Source organism: Tamandua tetradactyla, chromosome X, assembly GCF_023851605.1.
Source record: "Tamandua tetradactyla isolate mTamTet1 chromosome X, mTamTet1.pri, whole genome shotgun sequence".
Taxonomy (NCBI): Eukaryota; Metazoa; Chordata; class Mammalia; order Pilosa; family Myrmecophagidae; genus Tamandua; species Tamandua tetradactyla.
Window position 1 is genome coordinate 137,174,705 of NC_135353.1, and position 19,578 is coordinate 137,194,282.

The 19,578-nt window shown below is 34.6% G+C and overlaps 1 protein-coding gene across 2 annotated transcripts in view; it reads right to left on the bottom strand.

Moving 5' to 3' along the window:
• CFAP47 (cilia and flagella associated protein 47) overlaps positions 1-19,578 on the bottom strand; it is a 429,253-nt gene that overhangs the window by 17,489 nt on the left and 392,186 nt on the right. For both annotated transcript variants that reach the window (XM_077144877.1, XM_077144876.1), the window contains 3 exons: positions 19,224-19,259; positions 7,384-7,555; positions 4,365-4,526 (listed from right to left, as the gene is read on the bottom strand). In XM_077144877.1, the coding sequence (XP_077000992.1) occupies positions 4,365-4,526; positions 7,384-7,555; positions 19,224-19,259 (370 nt within the window). The remainder of the gene's footprint in view (positions 1-4,364; positions 4,527-7,383; positions 7,556-19,223; positions 19,260-19,578) is intronic.

Consider the following 19,578-nt stretch of genomic DNA (forward strand, 5'->3'; position numbering starts at 1 on the left):
TATCAACAAAAAAATAAGGAAATATTACAAACAACTCTATACACATAAATTTGACAACTTAGAAGAAATGGAAGAATTACTCATTTTAACAGAACAAACTGTTAAAACTCACACAATATTTAATTAAATAACCTAAATTGGTATATAACCATTAAGCAATTAAACAATATTTTCTGAAAAGTACAAGAGGAGGAAGGATGTCCTAACTCATTTTATGTATACAGTCTGACCAGATATCAAATTTTTCCAAAGATAGTGCAAAAAAGAAAACTATAGGCAATATACCACAAGAATGTAGATACAAATATCTTCAACAAAATATTAGCAAATCTGGGGCAGTCGATGTGGTGCAGTGGCAGAGCTCTTGCCAGACATGTTGGAGACCCGGGTTCATTTCCCGGTGCCTGCCCATGCAAAAAAAAAAGCAAATTTAACTCAGCAATATATAAAAAGAAACACACACAAAGGATTCTTTTCCAGAGAAACAAATCTGGTTCAATATTTGACATTCAATCAATGTAAGCTTCCACATCCACAAGCAATAGGAGAAAATACATTATAATATCAATTGATGCCAAAGAAGCAGTTAACATAAGTCAACACTCATTCATGATAAAGACTCTCAGAAAATTAGGAATAGAGGGAAACATCCTCAACTTGATGAGAATTATCTACAAAATCTTACATCATTTTTCATAGTTGGGCAGTTGATTAAATAAATACCTACTAATAACAATAACAAAAATAATACCAACAAAACAGCATCTACTATTTATTGAACATATTCTTGGCATAAGTTCTTGGCATTATGTTAAGTGATTTACATGTATTGCATTGTTTGTTCTAAAAGCAACCTTATGAGATTTCTTCCTTTTGTGATTTCTGGATAAATGACTAGGTTTATTCTCAAGATATTTTCTTCATTCTAAACCCATGAATTTATTCACTTTACTAATCAACACTTACTGAATACTTAATATGTATGAAACAATTTGCCAAATGCCAGTTCTGTGCTTTAGAAGCACAGGTGCTTTGAGAATGAGAGATAAATATGAAATAGAAAATTTACTCTGCATACTTCAGAGTCCATTGATTTATGGACTAAAGAGGATAATTTACTGGATAATTCCATCAAATATTTATAGAAAAATAATACGTATCCTTCACAAATTCCATCTGAAAATAGAAGAGAATAGAAAACTTCTCAATAAGGCTAGTAATACCCTAATATCTGAGCCAGACAAAGCCAACATGGAAAAAAGAAACCTGCAGACAAATATCTCAGATGACCTCAGACATAAAATCCTCAAGAAAATATTTGCCAAAAAAATTCAGTAATGTACAAACAAGATTACACAAGATCCAGTAGTGTTTATTCCAGGAATACAAGATTGGCTAAATATTTGAAAATCAATTAGCTAAATATTTGAAAATCAATTAATGTAATATAAAAATTAATAAAAGAAAATGTCAAAAACTACATGAACATCTCAATAGATGCAGAAAAAAACAGTTGACAAAATCCAATCATCTTTCATGATAAAAAAATCACATAAAATGAAGAAGAAAATGGAACTTTCACAACCTGATAAAGGGTGTTTATGAAAAACCTACTGCCAATATCTAATAATGAATGACTGAATTATTGTTCCCAAAGATTGAGAACTAAGCAAGTATATCTGCTCTCATCCTTCTATTCACCATTGTATAGGATGCCCTAGCCAAGTGCATCAAGGCAAAAATAAATAAATGAATGAATAAATAATGATACCCAGAAATCCATGCACATATACAAAAAAATTATTAGAATAAATGAGATTAGTAATATATAAGAATTACTGATATATATGTAAAAATAAATTGTACTTCTATATGCCAGCGACTAATAATTCCAAAACACAGTGAAGATAGCATCAAAAATGAAAATTTTGAATTTTGAAGAAATTCAACAAAAGAAGTACAAAATTTGTATACTGCAGAAAACAAATCATTGCTAAAAGAAATTAAAGATCTAAGTAAATGGAGAGACATTCCATGTTCTTAGATTAGAAGACTGAGTATTTTTAAGATGCCATTCTGCCAAATTGATCTATAAATTGAACACAATCATTTTCAAAATCCCAGCAGCCTTTTTGTAGAAATTGGCAAGATGATCCTCCAACTTATATGTAAATGCAAAGACACTAGAATAAGCAAATTAATTTTGAAAAACAAGAGGAAAGTTTTAAAACTACATTATCCAGTTTCAAAAGTTAATATACAGGTGGGTGCAAGGGTAGTTCAGTGGTAGAATTCTTGCTTGCCATGCGGTAGACTTGGGTTTGATTCCCAGTCCCTGCACTTTCCCCAAAACAAACAAGCAAAACAAACAAACAAAAATTCAACAAATGGTGCTGAATTAATGGGGTACTCACGTGGAAAAATAATACAATGTGATCCTGCCATACAGCATACAAAAAAAAATAAAAGTTAATATACAGAGGAGGCAGGGCAAGATGGCATCTTAGCAAGGTGTGGAATTTAGTTTGTCCTCCAGAGCAGCAAGTAAATAGCCAGGAACAGTACAGAACAACTGCTGGGGCTACATCAGCAGCCAGACATGCAACTTACACCAGTCTGGACAAGCTGGAATTGGCTGTGACCCAACACAGAATGGAAGTCCTCCAAGCCCCAGAGGCCAGCACCCCTCCCGATGGGCTCGGCAGGTGGTTCCCCAAAGGGGAAAGGAAACAGACTTTACTAGTAGCAGGGGCTTAGCTCAACCAAGCTCCAATTGCAGAATTAGTTAACAAATTCTGACTAATGAAAATAGGCCCCCAGCACAGATAAATCTGGAATAAGTGCTGAAGGTACTAGGAGTTTTTGCCTGGGCAGAGAGGGGGCAGGGCTGACAAAAAAAAAAAAAAAACCAAAGCAAAACAGAGGCTTTTTGAGCCTGAGAGCACAAAATACTGGAAAAGGGCTGTACTCCAATAAAATGGGACACATAGAGCCTGGAGATACATAGAGCAATGTACCAACTTAAGCTTTTGATCAACAAATCCTAGGAGAGGGGGTCCTGCTCTGAATATATAGATATTTTTGGCATATGGATAACCTCACACCATGTGTCTACCTCACACCATGCACAAAAATGAACTTAAAATGGAGCACTATGATGTAAAAGTTAAAAATATAAAGCTTCTCAAACAAACATAAGAGAAATCCTTATGATATTGGGTTATGCACAGTGTTCTCTAAATACTAAAGCACAATTCTCTGAAGAAAAAATTGATAAACTAGATTTCATCAAAATTAAAATATTTTGTGTGCTTCAAAAGAGAGTTAAAGAAATGAAAAGAAAACTAATGGCTGGGAGAAGATATTTGCAGTCTTCTATCTGATAAATGACTTGAATCCAGAATATATAAAACATGCTTACAATTCAGTAATAAGAATAACAAACATCTCAATTTAAAAATAGTTGAAATACTCGAATATATATTTCACCAAAGACAGAAAGGCTAATGAGCACATGAAAAGGTGCTGAATACCAATTGATAATTAGGGAAATACAAATTTAAACCACAGTGGTATTCTCATTAGAATGGCTATAATAAAAAACACAGACAATTCCATGGGTTAGCAACGATGTGTGAAAGTGGACTGTCATATATTGCTGGTGTGAATGTAAAACAGTATGTTGACTTTGGAAAACATTTTGGAAATTTTTTTAAAAGTTAAACATAAACTTAACATATGACTCAGCAATTTCACTCTGACGATTCTACTCAAGAGAACAGAAAACATATGTCCAAACACAGACATACAAATGAATGTTGCTATGAACATTTGATTGGCTACTTTTATGGTATGTGCGTTATACCTCTATAAAGCTGTAAAAATGTAGTTTACATGTGAGAAAGGTAAGTGTGTTTGTCATGCTGCCTATATTAACACAAGTACAACAAACACAGCTCTACAGTTGAGTGGAAAAATAAGGCAGAATATGGAATCAATATCCAGGCATCTCTACTTAAACCAACTGACAACCTGACCCTCAAAATTTACCAAAAAAAAAAAAAAAAAAACCCATCTATCTTTACAAAATGCATTGAAATATCCACTGAAAAACAAATAGAAATATTATTCTAAATTTCAATATCTAATTACTTATTTTTATTCTCATTTTTTGTGCTTCACTTTGTAGACCCTGTTTTCCTATTTTTTAAATGAAAATATACTTTGAGGCAGAGAAGTGATACTGCCCTGACTTAATCAACAAAAGATGATGTAATAGGATTTTCCATCTTAAATCTTGCTCCACAATTCATCATACATTATATTAATAAAATTACATTACATAGTTTCGCTTGATATGTTACCTTTTCTGACTTGTCAGCCTGAAGTCCATAAAAGATTCCTTAAATAAACCAATCCCTTCAATGTCAATGACATCATCTATATCAGGCTCAGTTGCAATCAGTGTTATGGGAAACGTCCAGATCCCATCAGTTACGGATTCTAATTTCAGTATGATGTCAGTCCTTGAACAAAAGAAGAGATTTAAAAAGATATTCATAGGAAAATAGACAAAGAGAGAAAAGTATAGTATGTAATTATCTAAGGTGAAAATGTAAGTAAATCTTGTGGTTTTGACAAACCAACTGAGAGTTTTAATTCTTAAAAAAATTGTAAATGACCATTAATTATATTTTTGAAATAACTTTTAGGTCACAGTCTATATTATCATTCTCCCTTTGGGGTAATTACTTGGTGGTTTATCTTATCTACTCTATACTTATTTACAAGTACAATTAGCATATGCAGAATGGACTTGCAAATTTTCTGTAACCAGAACAGAACATCATAATATTTAAAGACTTAAGAGAAGGGTCATTTTCTCAAATTGACCCAGGTATTAGGTTAATTGGTATTCTGTTTGGGGATTTTCAGTTCAAACTGAAACATTGTGAGAGGATCATCCTAACTTTTGCAACACATAGAAAAGATAGGTTTTCTGTGAACCTCACAAAGCCCAAGAAAATTGCCTCATTATTGAAGCTTTTTTTAAAAAATTAAATTTACAAACAGTAATGACCACGAACACTTTACAGAATAACATATCATTCGATGGCAGGTGAGTTAATAAAAAAAATAGCAGAAATGCCTTTCAAAGCATTTGGCTGTTTTTCACATTTTCCAAGAAAAGGGGAGAGAGAGGGCAGTAGCTGGAGCTGAGAAAGAAACAGTTATCTGCTTCCTTGTTTAGAGTAAAATGGCACAGACATGTAATGGTGTGGTTGTAATATCATAAGTCAGGTTTGGACAAAGAAATCACAACCCTTTTAGCGAAATCTATCAGATAGAACAGTACTGAGAACTCTAGTCATCTATAGGAAAAACCACAAAAATTTTTGATCCCTTGGAACAACTGGACAATATCTACCAAATTTGAACTCCGCACACACTGACCTAGCATGTCCACTATTAGTAATTTCCCCCAAGATATGCCTCCAAGATTTCAAGAAGTAATGTGTATAAGGATGCTATTGCCACATAATTTATACTATCAAAAAACTAGGAGTAGAATTTTTAAAAAATGTTCTTACAATAGGATCTGGTAAAAATACAATGCATTGCATTCAAACAATTAAGTACAATGCAGCATAACTTAGTTCGAGACACAGCAATTTAAACTTAACACATCCAAAATGTAAATCTTACACCTATAAGTCTCTCACAACATCTTGTCTTAGTAAATGAAATTATCATCCATTCAGTTGCTCAAATCAAAAACCTAAGTCATTCTTAATTTTTTTTTTTTTTTTTTTTTTACATGGGCAGGCACCGGGAATCAAACCCGGGTCCTCTGGCATGGCAGGTGAGCATTTGTGCCTGCTGAACCACCATGGCCCGCTCAGAAATTTAAGTCATTCTTGATTTCACAATTTCCCTCTCTCTGCACATCTGACTGTTTCATCAGTAAGGGTTATCAATTCTTAGATCTGTCAACTTCTCTCCATTTCACTGCTATCCCTGGTTTTAATAAACTAGATTTCTTCGCTTGCACTATTTCAAGAGTATCCCAACTGGTCTTCCAGCTTCTATTCTTGCCATATTACCAGGAGGAGAAGTGGTTCATAATTTAGGGCTGTTGTTTTCATTACGGTTTTGTTATCTAAATCTCTTTCAGTGAACTATCCCAAGTACACATGGACCAAGGAACGGCAGAAATAAATGCATATGCACACATAGGCAAGAAACAAAATTGTTAACTACATAAGAACATCACAAAACGTAGAAATAAATTTTCCAAATATTCACCAAGAAACAAAAATAAGTATAAATTTGGATTGGCTCTGCCTGTATTCACCAGTGTTATCTGTTCTCCTAGTTGTCACTGGTAACTTCCACATCACTGAATTAATGCAATATCAAGCTGAACCTGAACAAATACTAAAAACTGAGCATAGAAAACTGGGAAAATCAAAGAAAATGTAAAAGGGGACAAGGGCAATGTTTATAACATACTTTCTTCTTGCAGCTTTATTTTATTACTGCTTCCTAAAGATAACCCTGGTATCTTTTAGTTGTTGGGCTGCCTATTCATAGTCACTTTAAATACATGCACGACTACATCAGATACACAGTCAAATATTAGAAATAATTAAAAACACAACTAATATTTTTAAGTGATTTCTCATTGCTCATGTTGTGCCAGGTTATATTTTGTATTCTTTTTATGTTATGGCTCTGACTGCTATCTCCAAATTAAAATGCAAATAAAGCCCTATTCTAGATGTGATCTATTAGACAGTATTTGCAAGTGCTTAGTATCATGTGTCTAAAGAGTGAATATAAAGACACTAGGTGATATTTCCTGGACAATAGATATCCAAAGCCTACTACTCTCATGGAATCCAATATGAATCACTTATTTCCAGGGAATCTGTAATGTCTAATGTCATGGTGTTGGGTGATGGAAAAATAATGAAAGCAGTTGCAAACTAAAACATCGTTCAAGCATTTTCATCATTTGAAATGTTTCTGAGAAGTAGCATTAAACAGCCTCATATTGTCAATGTACAGCATCAGGTGAGTACGCATTTTTGAAGATTTTACAAAGTAAATTGTTCTCTCTCTTTAATATGTAAATTTAATGACCTTGAGGATGTCACAGTTACTGCACGACATTTTAGATTTCTATGCATTTGGACTATGCTTTTTCTGGTTGGAACATTTTATATAGCTTGATAGTTAGAAATAATCCCACCTAAAATATTTACCTAAATAGCATCAAAGAAGTAATCTAATCCTAATATAAAAAGATAGGAAAAAGAATCAGCCATTTCATTTTACAAATTAATAATATGATTTTAAAAGGGGGAAAAGAAGGTTTACCACATTGGTTTCGTGGGTGTAAATATCACATTGAAGGTCAATGTAATCATTTCAGCCTTGAAATCACACGTTTTTTTTATCAAGTATAAAGCCACACAGGATTCCAAGTGAGACTTCACAGCTTCAGATTCAAACAGAATTTCATACTGGAATTCACGTGTAGAAGGGACTTCTAGGAAAATCAAATTTAAAGCATATTTCAATTTACTTAAATATGTATATATTGAACATCAGTCATATGTCAGGACTAAATATACACAGATATTGAGGGGAATGAAGATAACACATGTTATTTAGTTTTGTGTTCATAATACCTAGCTGCATTACCAGGTAAACAATGTTAAATATATCTTTTGTTAAAAGGTAAATAAATAAATAAGTGGATATTAAAAAGCAGAGAAGACAAGTTCTACTCTCCTGAAATCTTTAAAATTCAGATTTATTAAACAAGAAAAAGCCAAAAGCAAATTATAATCAACACTTACCATAAAATAAGAGTAATATGAGATGAAATCTATATAATAAATATTAAAACCTATAGAATTGTAATATAAAAAATGAGTTTTCATTTGGACTAAATTTAAACAGTATTGAAAGAGATACCATTCTGATCTGATAGAGCAGGATTTTCAATTCTACAATGTCTTGGAAAAGGAGTGAGTGTTCTTTATGTTTTGGTCCCAGGGTACTGTAGGAAATGAGGTTAGTCATATTTTCTTCACCAGTAGGTTACCAGAGGATAGTTATAGCAGGGTTTTGTCAGCTGCACATGAAACATATCTTAAATCCAGGACTGACATGTTGAAGAGAGGTACAAATGTATTAAATTTACTTTCCACTTACACGTTAGGAGCCCAAATCACAAATCAAGACATTTATTGCATGTGGATCTTTGAAAAGAAGTCAGAGAATAATGGCTTGACCTGACCTAGAGTTGAGTTAGTTACTTTCTCAAATTTATCTGTGGTGTATAAAGGTAAAGGTGATGCCTGGATTTCATTCTTTTCATTCACAACTGATGACCACCTTTCTCTAAGCAATTCAAAGGCCACAGTACCTTTCAGAAGTAGTTGATTCTAATTACTGCTGTAGAACTCTGAAAAATAGCTTGGCTCTAACAAACTCAAGTCAGATTTAGTGATTACTCACCAAACCTTATTAATGTAAAATGTCACAGACAGACACACACCCTCACAAGATTTTTTCATTATCCACATATAAAAGTAAATCTCTGATCTCTTTAATTGTTAGTTTTCAGCCTGTTGACAAAGTCAGCAATTGCTACTCTATAATCATTCTTTTCTGTAGCAAAAACAATGTGTCCACTTATGTGTTTCTTTATTCTAGGAATAGAATATGGAAATATTCTACAAGAAGCTTCAATTCAGGGAAAACCACATTTAGGAATTTTAAAGAGTATGACTGGAGATGAAATTTCCATTGCACTTAAGCAACAGAATAAAGATTTCTCAAAGCAAATGCTGTATATAGATGAGATCCACACTTGTTGCTGCTTAACTATACAAGCCTTTATGGAAATGGTAGGGACAAAATGAAGTCAGGGAATGAGAAGCTAAGTTTTAGTTTCAGAAGCATTGAACCCTCTGCAGGATCTGTCACTATGGCTGTCATAACTCAGATCATGAGAATGTCCATTGGTACAAAATAGAGACCTGATTATCAGCTGGGGAGCAGATGATGAGGAAAGTAAGAATGACATGAGTGCATTTTTCAAACTTCACATATCCCCCTTGTCCATAACTTGAATATACTGATATTCATCAAACTAAGGGAAAAGGAGATAATCTGGTTTGACAAAAGTCAAGATAAACCATCTTCAACCTGGTAGTTCTCTGCCCAAACTGCCTCAATTTAATTGATTTTTACACTGCTTTAGCTGATCAGAAGCCTTTCACTGCAAATCAAGTTCTGGGAGGCTGAGCCAGAGATGAGTGTCCTGATTCAGTCTTTCAGTTTGACACCCAATAGATTGGCACCGACATGTACTGGTGTCCCAAGATGTAGTTAGGGTTACTCTGCTCCCACTGAAGGGGACTAGGGACACACACTGAGAGTGTAAGCTGGTACCACACCACACCAGGAATGGGCCAGCAAGAGTGCCACATGCTTCTCCTACTGGTTTTAAGTTGTGTTTTCTTGATTCGGCACTAGCGCAGATACTGTTATACTTCAACTTGTTTTCCAGGGTTTTGAGGAAGATGCCTCTGACACTTTTTTCCTATTTGTTCAAAGGCTCTATTGGGGAATGGAACCATGGAGCATCTTATGCTGCCAAATTACTCAGCCTGAAGTCCACAGCTAGTTTTTAAGTTATGTTGAGTGTTGAGTGCTACTATGGAGAATAAAAGAAGTTATGAGGGGCGGGCCGCGGTGGCTCAGCGGGCAAAGTGCTTGCCTGCTATGCCGGAGGACCTCGGTTCGATTCCCGGCCCCAGCCCATGTAACAAAAAACGGAAAAACAAAATACAATAAAACAAGAAAATGTTTAAAAGATGTTTCCCTTTCTTCCTTCCTTCCTTCCTTCTATCCTTCCTTCCTTCTCTCTGTCTTTCCTTATAAAAAAAAAAAATAAAAAAAAAAAAAAGAAGTTATGAGACCATAGGTCCTGGGAATCTGATTGCCAAGGATTCACCAAGGAGGACAAAACTGAAGAATGAGTAAGAGTTAGCAGGGTGTAAAAAGAGAGAAAAAGTCTTCTAGATGGTGGAGCAGCCTGCGAGAATTAGCAGTGGAAACCAGCTGGCCTGTTTGAGGAACAGCTTACATGGCTGGAACAGAGGCCATGAGAGGACCTTGTCAAGAGGAAGCTAATGAAGTAGGCAAGAGGGAGAGCATGCTGGGCTCTATAGGGTAAGGTAAAGATTTGGGACTTTTTTTTAAGAATAATGGGAGGCCATTGGATGCTTTAAGTATGGACATCGCATGATCTTTTAATTATAAACTTGAATTCAAGGAACAATGTTAATGAAACTTCATCAATATTTCAGGCCAGGTGGTGGCTTGTATGATAAGTCACAACAGGCAAATAGGAATTTTTTTCTTCAGTTTTGTATTCATACTCCAAACAAATATACCAAATATTTAATCAAACAGGTTTCAGGGCATTGCACAGTGAGATTTAATAAAATGATGTAATAAAACAATAACTATAGGTTTGTGTTGCAAAAAAAAAATGCTTCACTTATTGGACAAAAGGGTGCAACTCTCATGCAGACACTTCCCCTCCATAATTACTATGCAACTTAATTCCTGTCATATGGTGCCAATACGTCATACAACAGGAGCTATGTCAGTTGAGGATTCATTTAACTTCAGTGAATTTTCTTAGGACACTGATTGAGTTTTAATCAATATGACAAAATATCTGTGAAATTTAAAATGAGAATCTTTGATTAAATGTGATAAACAATTAAACATTCTATTGAATTATAACAAATTATTTACAAAATCAACTTTGAAATTTTGCATAATTATACCATATGCGTTTACTAGGCAAGAAATACATTTTTTAGCAAACCCAACAAAAATATTCTGATGGAGAAATTTATGTAAAAGTATTCCTGAATACTCTTATCCATGCTCTTTTCCTGTTTTTTTTTTTAGTGCCCTTTGTATTAATTGTAGGTCTATACTTTTGTTTGACTCGAGAACAAAATAAACACGAAAGGAATGTGTGGAGTCACTAAAGCCAACTTTAAAATAAGATAAAGATTACAAGGTATCCAAATAAATAAGAGGACTATGGACAAACTACCAGAAGCTATTTTCTTTGAACATATAATTAAAACATGCCACCTGAACACAATTATTACTTTTATAAAATTTCACACATTTTTAAAGGGTTATTTCATTTACATGTTTTCACTTCACTTTCATAAGTTCATTTAATAGAGTAAACATTTTGATTAATTTAAAACAACTGCATTTTCTTCTCATATGAGTACAAAAGCTATAAACAGCTAAATGAAAATTAAGAAAGGAAGATGGCCACACATCTCATTCTCCTCTTACATATTTTCTTTAAAAAAAGATACCAGAAATAAAAGGCAAGGGGATTTCCTAAAACATGGATATATCATTTGAACTTTCAGCAATTAGCATTTAATTTCAGACTCTATCTGAGATTTAGGCACCATACTTTTGTGCTTTCTTTTTCATCGAATATTCTTTTGTGTAATTCTGAGAAAATTCATCGAATGAATCAGGAGGACCATGTTTCCATTTCAAAACATCATTTGTCTGTGACTGAAAACAGGGTCCTCTAGTACATCACTCTAATGTGATACTCAATAGGAGCTTTAAGCTATAATAATGCTAATATCTAACACATAAAGGACACTCATTGAGAAATAGGCACTTTCTAAGGATTCTACATACATTTCCATATTGTATTCTCAAAAATACCCTATGAAATGGAAGCCATTATTATCTTCAGATTGCAGTTTAAGGAGCTGAGTTTACAGTGAAATGATGTAATCTGCTCATGGTCCTACAGTGGCTCATTGGAAAAACCCACGCTGTCTGACTTTACACTTTCCAATACAGGGTAGCAGGCCTGTCATATGGCACAACTGCTGAGGCACCATTCACATCACAGTCTGGAAGTGTGCAAGGCATACCTGTGCAATGGAATGTGGTGGCCTACAGGACAAGGCTTGGGTTACATGAACATTTAGGTCCTGTACAAAGGAGAAGAAGCCAACAATGGAAATGCAAAAAGGATGGTGAATGAGATAAGAAATAAATAAGGAGAGTTATGAAAGCTAAGAGCAGAAAGTGCTTCAACTGGTTCAACTGATAAATGCTAGTGAGTTGATTCAGCTTAGAACACAAATATGACCACTGGATAAGGCCTATTACCTTGTCAAGGAGTGGAAGTGTCTTCGTGGAGTAGAAACCTGAGTGAAACCTGAATGGAATAGGTGAAGCAGAGAAATCAAAGTGAAGAGGAACACAGCAAAGGGTCAGGGGCTGGAGACAAATGTGGGGTCATGGAAGGATCAATGACACATTCTTCAGGAGCTGTTTATGACTATAGGTCAAAACCTTAATGGGAATTTACATTACACAGGAACATGACAGGCCTAAGGTGAAATGAGACCAATGTGACCCAATGAGACACAAAAGTCCAACATGTTAAACAAGGAACAATGGCCTGGAACTGCAAAACATCTGTGAAATGAAAAGAGCCATTAACCTGATATGCTGTTGAACCATGAATCTCAAGTCAATTGGACAGCAAAACCTCTCTTACAGAGAGAGTTCCACAGAGAAAGTCATTCAACTAACCACCAGAGAAGCACAAAGAATGCCTGGACCAAGAGTTACTTAAGAAGTAGAAATACAGATTTAGGGGAAGTTCTCCCTATAGAGAACAGTTTGTGATCTTACAGAAGTGACATTGCAAAACACAGTCTAAAAATCCAAGGATAGTAATATGGTTTAATAACAGTACGGTTGCATCAATCCAACAGGTTTGGTAGATATTCTTTGAACCCCTTGATGACAGAGTCCATGTCTTGTTAATCTTGGCATCTCTGGAGATGAGAATAATATCTGGTGGCAAAAGTACTCATAAAATTGTTGTTGAAAGATAAAGATATTAAGTGATCAATCTTGGGTAACTTAATGTCGCTTACGAGGAGGAGGATTGGAGAGAGAGTAGGGAGGTCCTTACATTTTGATTTTGAGGCTTGTTCATTTTGTTGAACTGGGGGAAAGAAGATGGAATCAAAATGAGGATAATGGGAGGAGAGTGGTGGGAATTCTTACCTCCCACTTACCTTTACAAAAGAGGGACCTATTTGCTAACAAGAAGGGAAGAGCATGGGAGGGAAGAAAAACCCCAGCTGCAATTTCCTTCAGGGCCTGTCTTGCGAGGAAGAGCAATACAGATGATCAGAGATTTGGGAAAAAGGAATGGAACATGAACTGATGAAAAGGCCGTTCATCTCTTCCTTTCTCAATGCTTTACATTGGGGATGCACAATTTTTCTTCTTCCCTTCTCTGTAGGTTGTTTGTAGGGAGTCTACATCTGGACAGTTTGAAGAAAATGTGTGCAATTTGGGTAAAAGGTATTAATAAGCACAATTGTGCCCATAGTTTCAAGCCACTTTCCAAACTATCCTGATGAACAATAAAGCCAGCATTTTTATCTCCATTGACCGTATTTCTGCATCTTTTGCTCACTTGGTTTTAAATTCGGATGATAGGGAGGGTCACAGTGGCTAAGCAGGCAGAATTCTCGCCTGCCATGCCAGAGACCTGGGTTTGATTCTCAGTGCCTGCCCATGAAATATAAATAAATAAATAAACAAACAAACAAATTCAGATGAGGGAAGACAGGGCTATGATTAATTATCATTCCTAAAACCCCATCAGAGTCCGAGACAGATTGGAGTGTTTTAATTTCCAGCATAAGAACTTTAAGCAAGAGAAGACAGGAAGTACAAAATGGTACAGACAATACAACTCTTTGCGACATTTTGTGACATATTTTGTGACTATTACACACAAAGGGTAAAGAGCTGTTTTGCTTTTGCACATACTAAAGACTAAAACAGTATTTAGAGCTAGGGTTAGATGTGTCCTTTCATAAAGAAATAGGTGGGAAAGGAAGTACCAGCAGGGAGACTTACAAAGAGTGCAAATGAGTTGGTTACAACCATGGAATGAGGACAGGGAAAGAAACCAAGCTATTATCAGATGCCTCTAAAAAGATGAGTCCAGGGAGAGGGCAGCTGTCTTTATTAAGTAGTCTGGTACCATAAAGACGGAAAAAAAAACAAAAAAAAAAAATAGTCACAAATTAACATGTCTTTAGCCAAAGAATAGATGAGCTTGTTGAGTTTCATGCATTGAGCAGAGGAAGTTATTTTATATAGAATTATGGGTAGAAAGATAAACCTGAAAACACTCTATATAGTTATTTTCCTTATTATTTTTCATCATGAAAAGTAATGAAAAAGTAAAATTAGACCCATATCAAAAGACAAATTTCCAAGAGCGATTTAAGAGGTTGTTTTCTTAATATGCCTTTCACACTTCCCGAAATGAAGTTGGTGGGTTCCATATAGAGCCTGCTTACTACAAGGAAATGGATTTTTTTCAGATAATAAGTTTTACGCAATTTCTCTTATCAGAATTATAATTTATTTAGCTTGCAACCTGGCAAGAATACAACATAAGGCAATTTAAAGCAGTGAGAATAGATTAAAATGGTTCCTATATATAAGCATTTCATTCTATCTTCCCTTAAACTCAGTGTAACGGAAGCATCAACATTTTCCTTTCAATGGCGTAGATTTCAAATAGAAATTAGAGTTTTAACACTTAACTGTTAAACTTCATTTAGGCATAGCAGGATGTCACAAAACAATCATTTCACATGAGAAAGGGACTGGCTGTTCTCTAGGGTATGATTGCCATAAATTTGCTGCTTATTAAATTTTTCTTGTATTTTTCTTCTCTAATATCTTTATCCCTGATGTGCATAACAATCAGAATTCCCTTTTAGTATTGCTGCTGGTTGAAGAAAAGAAAGCCTTCAGGGGTTCATTTACTGAAAGATTTTATTTTCTACATTTCTCTAATGTTCCAACATGATTCACTAAAGCAAACCTATCTGACTTATAGTAACGTTTTTGAAATAAGTGGAAATGGTTTGCACCAATCTAATTTTATTATCAGATAGTTCTTTAAATAGCAATTGCACAAGTTTGCAATGGAAAATTTGATTCTCATGTGACTTTGCTTCAATTTTAAAATTATAAACACACACACACACAGATATATACACCCTTGTGATTGTTGAAATTTTGTACAATTATAAAACTGAAATTCATTCAAACAGAAAAAATTAAATAGCAACTTATAAATTAACATAATTAAACAATAAATATCTCATTGTGCAAACTAATAATATTATCTCCTTTTCTTGCATAGTTTGTACTATCAATAACTAGCCATAAATAAAAAGAATATAATTAATGTGAAATGCATTTTTCCTAATTCCTAAGATTCTATGAAATACACTGGATACATATTAACATAGATACTCATTTCATAATTCTTTCTCCATTTTTAAGAAAAAATTGACTTCCGTATCTTGTAATGAGAGTGTGTGTGGAGAATTATTCTGATATTTTTGTAATTCTTTCCTTCAGAAAATATTTAATGTTTCCGGATCCCCTTCTATGTGTATTCTTAAAGTACTTGCTTGAAAATAACAGAGCCCCAGTTTGAATTATCTTTATTGGAAGACACTGGGGATTGCAAAGCGAAGGAAGGACTGACTGATCATGACTGAGTGAGATATACAAATTGATAAGTAGGCAAAGAAAGTTGGCCTGCAAAGAAAGAAGAAAAGCAGGCCTGCTGAGAAAAGCATTGGTAAGAAACTTAGCTTTGCACTTTGCAGCTTCAACAACAGACTATGTTCTGACTATAAAAGATGTTGGGGAGAAAGCTAAGAAAGTATTTCTGGATTATTTTATACAGGTTGAGTCACATGAAAATCATCTTTTAGGTGAAAAATGATCAAATATTAGTGTTTGTAAATTTTTTGTTTGATTCTAACAGTGTTTTAAAAGAAAAAATAAAACAATTAGGTTAGGCCTGATCACAATACAAATAGGTCAGCCAGCCATTACTACTTCACAACTAGGTTTCTTCCACATTTACGTTACCTCGCTTTTTGAAGGGTTAGCTTACCAGTCAGTTAGAAGGACATTGCAATAGTCCTTGCAAAACTTGATAGGATACCCAAGAAATTAAGAGCATGGTCTTTGTTCAAATCAAGTCTGTTCTCCAATATGAAGAACCAGGACTCTTCAGAAAAATGGCTGGATTCTAGTGCTGGGACAGGGAAATCACAAGATAAACCTGAAAGATGTTTTAGTGCCAGAAAAGAAGGAAGTGCTCCAAAAATACAATAATGGTGGCAGGTCAATGTACACAGGAGGAAACGTGAAAGAGCTCCCAGTGACAACAGCTGGGAAAATGTGAGCATCAAAATAAATAATGCAATATTGGATTATACCTCAAATTATAAAACAAATATCCATGGGTCCATGTGGATATAAATAAATGATTAAGTAAATAAATAGGAGAGAAGGACAAATCTTTCTTAAGGAAGAGTTCCAAATAATAAATGTAGAAGGAATGAGGGAAATGGAAAATCCCCATTAGATATCACAGTAATAATTATTGCAGGCAATATCCACACACAAAAGCTAAAATTAGTGGATGAAACTTTAATGAGAAACAGTATTTATATAGCCTCAAATGATCTCCACTGAAATGAGTATTAATTACTCTGGTGGTTTTAATATAATATGTCCACAAATTCTTTATGCTAGTCACTCAGGGATGTGTTTGCCACTTCTCTTGATTGCGTGCTGGACTTAATGATTCAATTCTAATGAATAGAAATGAAAAAGGGAAAACAGTAACTTCAGAATGCAAAAATCTAGCAGATACCACAATTACTAAATGATCAGTTAACATAACCAGTAATAAGTCATGTTGCTAGCATGTACTTCCTGACATGACATAATGAGCAGGGCACTTCACCTTTGTGTTATTCCTTCCAAAAAACCTGTAACCACTGTTTAATCATGAGGAGACTTCAGGAAAATTGAAATTGATGAACATTCTACAAAACAACCTGACCAGAAATCATCAAAAGCTGAAGAAGACATACAAACTAAATGTAATATGGCATCCTGGTTTGGATCCTGGAACAGAGGTAGAGCATTAGCGGTAAAATCTGAATCAAGTCTGTAGTTTAGTTATTGTGACAATGATGATTTTCAGTTTTTATTAATATATTAAGATCATGCAAGATGTTAAGAGAAGCTGAAGGAAGGGTATGTGGCAACTCTCTACTATCTTTACAACATTTTTTAAAATATAAATTGTTTAAAAATAAGTTTTAAAATATAGTTGAGCCTTGGTTTATGTTCCATCCCTTCCACTGCTGTGTAGTGTGACCTTCGGCAAGTAATTAAACCACCTCTTTTACTTCCATTTCCTTAACTGTTAAATGAAAACATGATACCCTCTTGCCTCATAGAGCTTCTTTGATGATTAAATCCTATAATAATACAATCATTATAAAACATAAAACACATAAGACAGTTCTTGGAAGACAGTAATTGCTCAATAAATAAGCCTGCATGGATACCAGTGAGGTTTCTATCAAGGATTGGGGTATGTTAGAAGGTGATAACTGGGAGAGATCAATTTTTATGATTCATGGCAGCGAGAAACTGGAGAATGGGTGATGGTACTTAGAGCCAGGCAATATAGATGGTGCAAAGGGTCAGCTAACTAAATTGTATTCTAGTCTCAGCAGAGGATCAGAAATGCTCACCAGTAACTGACTAGAGCTCTATCCTAAAGAGTGGGAACAACAGCAGGCCGATAGGAAAGGGATGGGGGAGCTGGGTCCTCTGGCCCAGAGAAATATTTTATGCATGTTAGGTTCTCAGTAAATATTTTTGGGTAGATGGATAGATTTTATTGATCTACAGTAAATATTATTTCCTCCTTTCTCAATTTTTAGTAACAGAGGTTTCCCAATTTTATCTGGGACTGTTCAACCTCAATCACAACTAGGTGTTGCCATATGACTAATTTCTGACCAACAGGAGGGGAGTAGAAGTAATGTGTACATCTTCTGCTCATATCTTGAAAAGGGACCAGCTTGCCCTTGACTCCAAGTGTAACTACAGGCTTAGCCATGCAGATGAGGACAACCTAGAGAATGGCGGATCAACAAGAGAAAGGGAACCAGAGTCTCTGAATGATCTCAAGGGCCAAAGGCATGACTGTCCCTGGACCACCTACAAGCTCCGACTTTCAAGTGAAAGAGAGAAAAAACCTGTCTTATGAGGTCATTGTTATTTGATCTCTGTTAAAACAGCTAATGCAAATTCCTAACTAACAACGACAGTGACTCTAAGTGGTTTTCAGTTTAAAAAATGTTTTTGTCCCTCAGGTATGGACGGAAACATGGGAGACCACATACAGTGTACCACCATCTGGGTGGGACTGGATTGCGGGGAAGAGAGCCCTCCATATTATTTCTGGAATCTCTCGAATTGTTAAATATGAGCATTTATTATGTAAGCCATAGAGGGAGACAATATTATAAAATTATTTTTTTAAGTTCTACTATAGTCTTTCTCATAACTTCTTTAGTTATAGATTATTCATATTCTTTTATCACCAAAATAATTAGATCAAACAGAATTGATAAAACTGGGATCAAAGCCAAAAAAACTGAAGCTATGAAGAAAAGAAGAGAGAGAGAGAGAGATCTTGCATTGTCATTATCTTAGCACTTCACAATTTTATTAACATCATTACTGGTATTACAGAAAACATGTAAATAGTAATAATTAATATGACTTCCTAAGAGGCACAGGATACATCTAAAAATAATGACTGGCAAAAACACAGAAAACTCTAGAACCACTGATCTCATTACTAAAATGCTTGCCTAAAAGGACGAAATATCCCATATCGGTATATTCAGAAATAAGTGTTAATTAGTGTTAGATATCATTCCCAAGTAGAAAACATATACATACATAAGAACTCTATGAATTCTCTAAGACTCTCTGAATTGTCTAAGATGCTGTGTTTCCAATTTTATGTTGACATATAACTTATTCCATGTGACACACCATGTATTTGGAGAAGTCAGTGAAATATTTAAATTATTTGTATTTCAAAAATGAGATACCAAATTTTACATATAAAAAGCTAGAATCCAGGCAGTGCGACCGTGGCTCAGTTGCAAAGTTCTTACCTGCCATGCTGGAGACCTGGTTTTGATTCACGGCACCTGCCAAGGCAAAAAAAATACATATATACTGAAAAGTTAGAATCCACATGCAATGCCTGTCATAGACTGTCTTATACAAAATTTATTTGGGCATCATATCTAATTTATATCAAATTCTCCATTTCTTTAAGAAAAGGAACATTTTATTGAAGGTTGTGTTTCTAAAATTAAAGCTGCAACACATGGCTTTAATCATATCCTTAAATCAGAAAGGGAGTGCAAGTAAGATAATGTAAAGGGAAAGTGGAAATGACAGTTATTATTTTTTTTCCTCTTTTCATTGTTGACAGAATCATAAGGTATATCTTATAAATCCATT